The sequence below is a fragment of the Rattus norvegicus genome, chromosome 4 (assembly GCF_036323735.1).
Source record: "Rattus norvegicus strain BN/NHsdMcwi chromosome 4, GRCr8, whole genome shotgun sequence".
Taxonomy (NCBI): domain Eukaryota; kingdom Metazoa; phylum Chordata; class Mammalia; order Rodentia; family Muridae; genus Rattus; species Rattus norvegicus.
Window position 1 is genome coordinate 103,443,966 of NC_086022.1, and position 1,551 is coordinate 103,445,516.

The 1,551-nt window shown below is 41.8% G+C and overlaps 1 gene segment (V, D, J or C); it reads left to right on the forward strand.

Annotated features, from left to right (window-relative positions):
• Positions 1-692: 692 nt before the first annotated feature.
• On the forward strand, positions 693-1,342 carry Igkv2-112l2 (immunoglobulin kappa variable 2-112 like 2). The segment is given in 2 exon segments: positions 693-772; positions 1,014-1,342. Coding segments are annotated over 2 exon segments (363 nt in total).
• The last annotated feature ends 209 nt before the right edge of the window (positions 1,343-1,551 follow it).

Genomic DNA, 1,551 nt, shown 5'->3' on the forward strand with positions numbered 1-1,551 from the left:
ATTCTATGAATAAAGTGTGAGGACCTGATATACACTCTGAGAACCCACGTAAATGAGATGAAACAGCAGCAGGCGACTGTTCTTGGAGTGATGCTATGGTAGATGAGAGACAGAGACAAGAGAATCCCTAGTGGGTCAGGCCTCCTTTCATGGGAATTTGAACCCTGTCTCAGATAAGGTCAAAGACAGCAGCCACACCCAAGGTTGTTCTCTGATATCTACCTGCATGCGATGACAAAGGAAGTTGCCCTTACAAATGAATATGAAAACATATAGACATCCCACACACAAAAACATAGAGATTAAGTAAAAATAAGAAATTATTCTAGAAATTAATTATATCACTTCTTTTCACTGAGCATTTGTATTCCTTCTTAGAAAACTTTATCACTAGGTATGTATAATTTTCAGACATCAAGTTGTTTTTGAAATATATTACATTCTTTATGTAGAACATTTATTTTACACTTCCCTATATCACACCTCAGAAGGACTTCAGGACAAAGATTTAATAAAATAGACTTTAAGGCTACCTTCTGATATACATGATGCTTTAGTGAATTTTCTGCTGACACCAACTCCCTGTGGGTGAAACAGGACCAGGTGCCCTCTGAACCTAAGTACACACTCTGCTGAGCTGATTTGCATATGTTCAACAGCCCAGGCTACTTTAAGGGCTGCTGCCAGGAGCCTAAGCATCATTCTCTCTTCCAAGTCTCAGAGATGGAGACAGACAGACTCCTGCTATGGGTGCTGCTGCTCTGGGTTCCAGGTGAGGGTGCAGAGAAGTATTGGGAGAAACTTCTGTGGCCATCATGACTTTCCATGGCTCTGGGCTCTTTATCATTAAAATTAGGGCATTTGTAATTGGTTTTAAGTTTCCCCATTCCTCTTGATTTTCTGGCTTTTCAGAGTAATGCCCTCAATTATTCTTAAAAATTTAAATTACAAAGTCCTCTGCTGGGAAGGTTTTCAAACATATATAACAATGGTCTGTGTGTTTCTCTTTCCAGGCTCCACTGGTGACACTGTGCTGACCCAGTCTCCTGCTTTGGCTGTGTCTCCAGGAGAGAGGGTTACCATCTCCTGTAGGGCCAGTGAAAGTGTCAGTACACTTATGCACTGGTACCAACAGAAACCAGGACAGCAACCCACACTCCTCATCTATCTAGCATCAAACCTAGAATCTGGGGTCCCTGCCATGTTCAGTGGCAGTGGGTCTGGGACAGACTTCACCCTCACCATTGATCCTGTGGAGGCTGATGACACTGCAACCTATTTCTGTCAGCAGAGTTGGAATTCTCCTCCCACAGTGCTCCAGGGCTGAACAAAACCCCCTGTGTTTGCAGCTCACTGAGGCTCAGTGTCTCAGTTCTTGCTTCCTCTCTGACCTCTCAACACATAGCTCTAAGCTGTTTTGGAAAAAGATCTCAAATAGTGAAACAAGCTTTTATAAACAGATACGCATGTATGTCCTATTTTACAAGCTTTAGGATTTAGTCATATCTGAACAAAATTTAGACCTTTATGATAGTTTCTCATTTACTATTT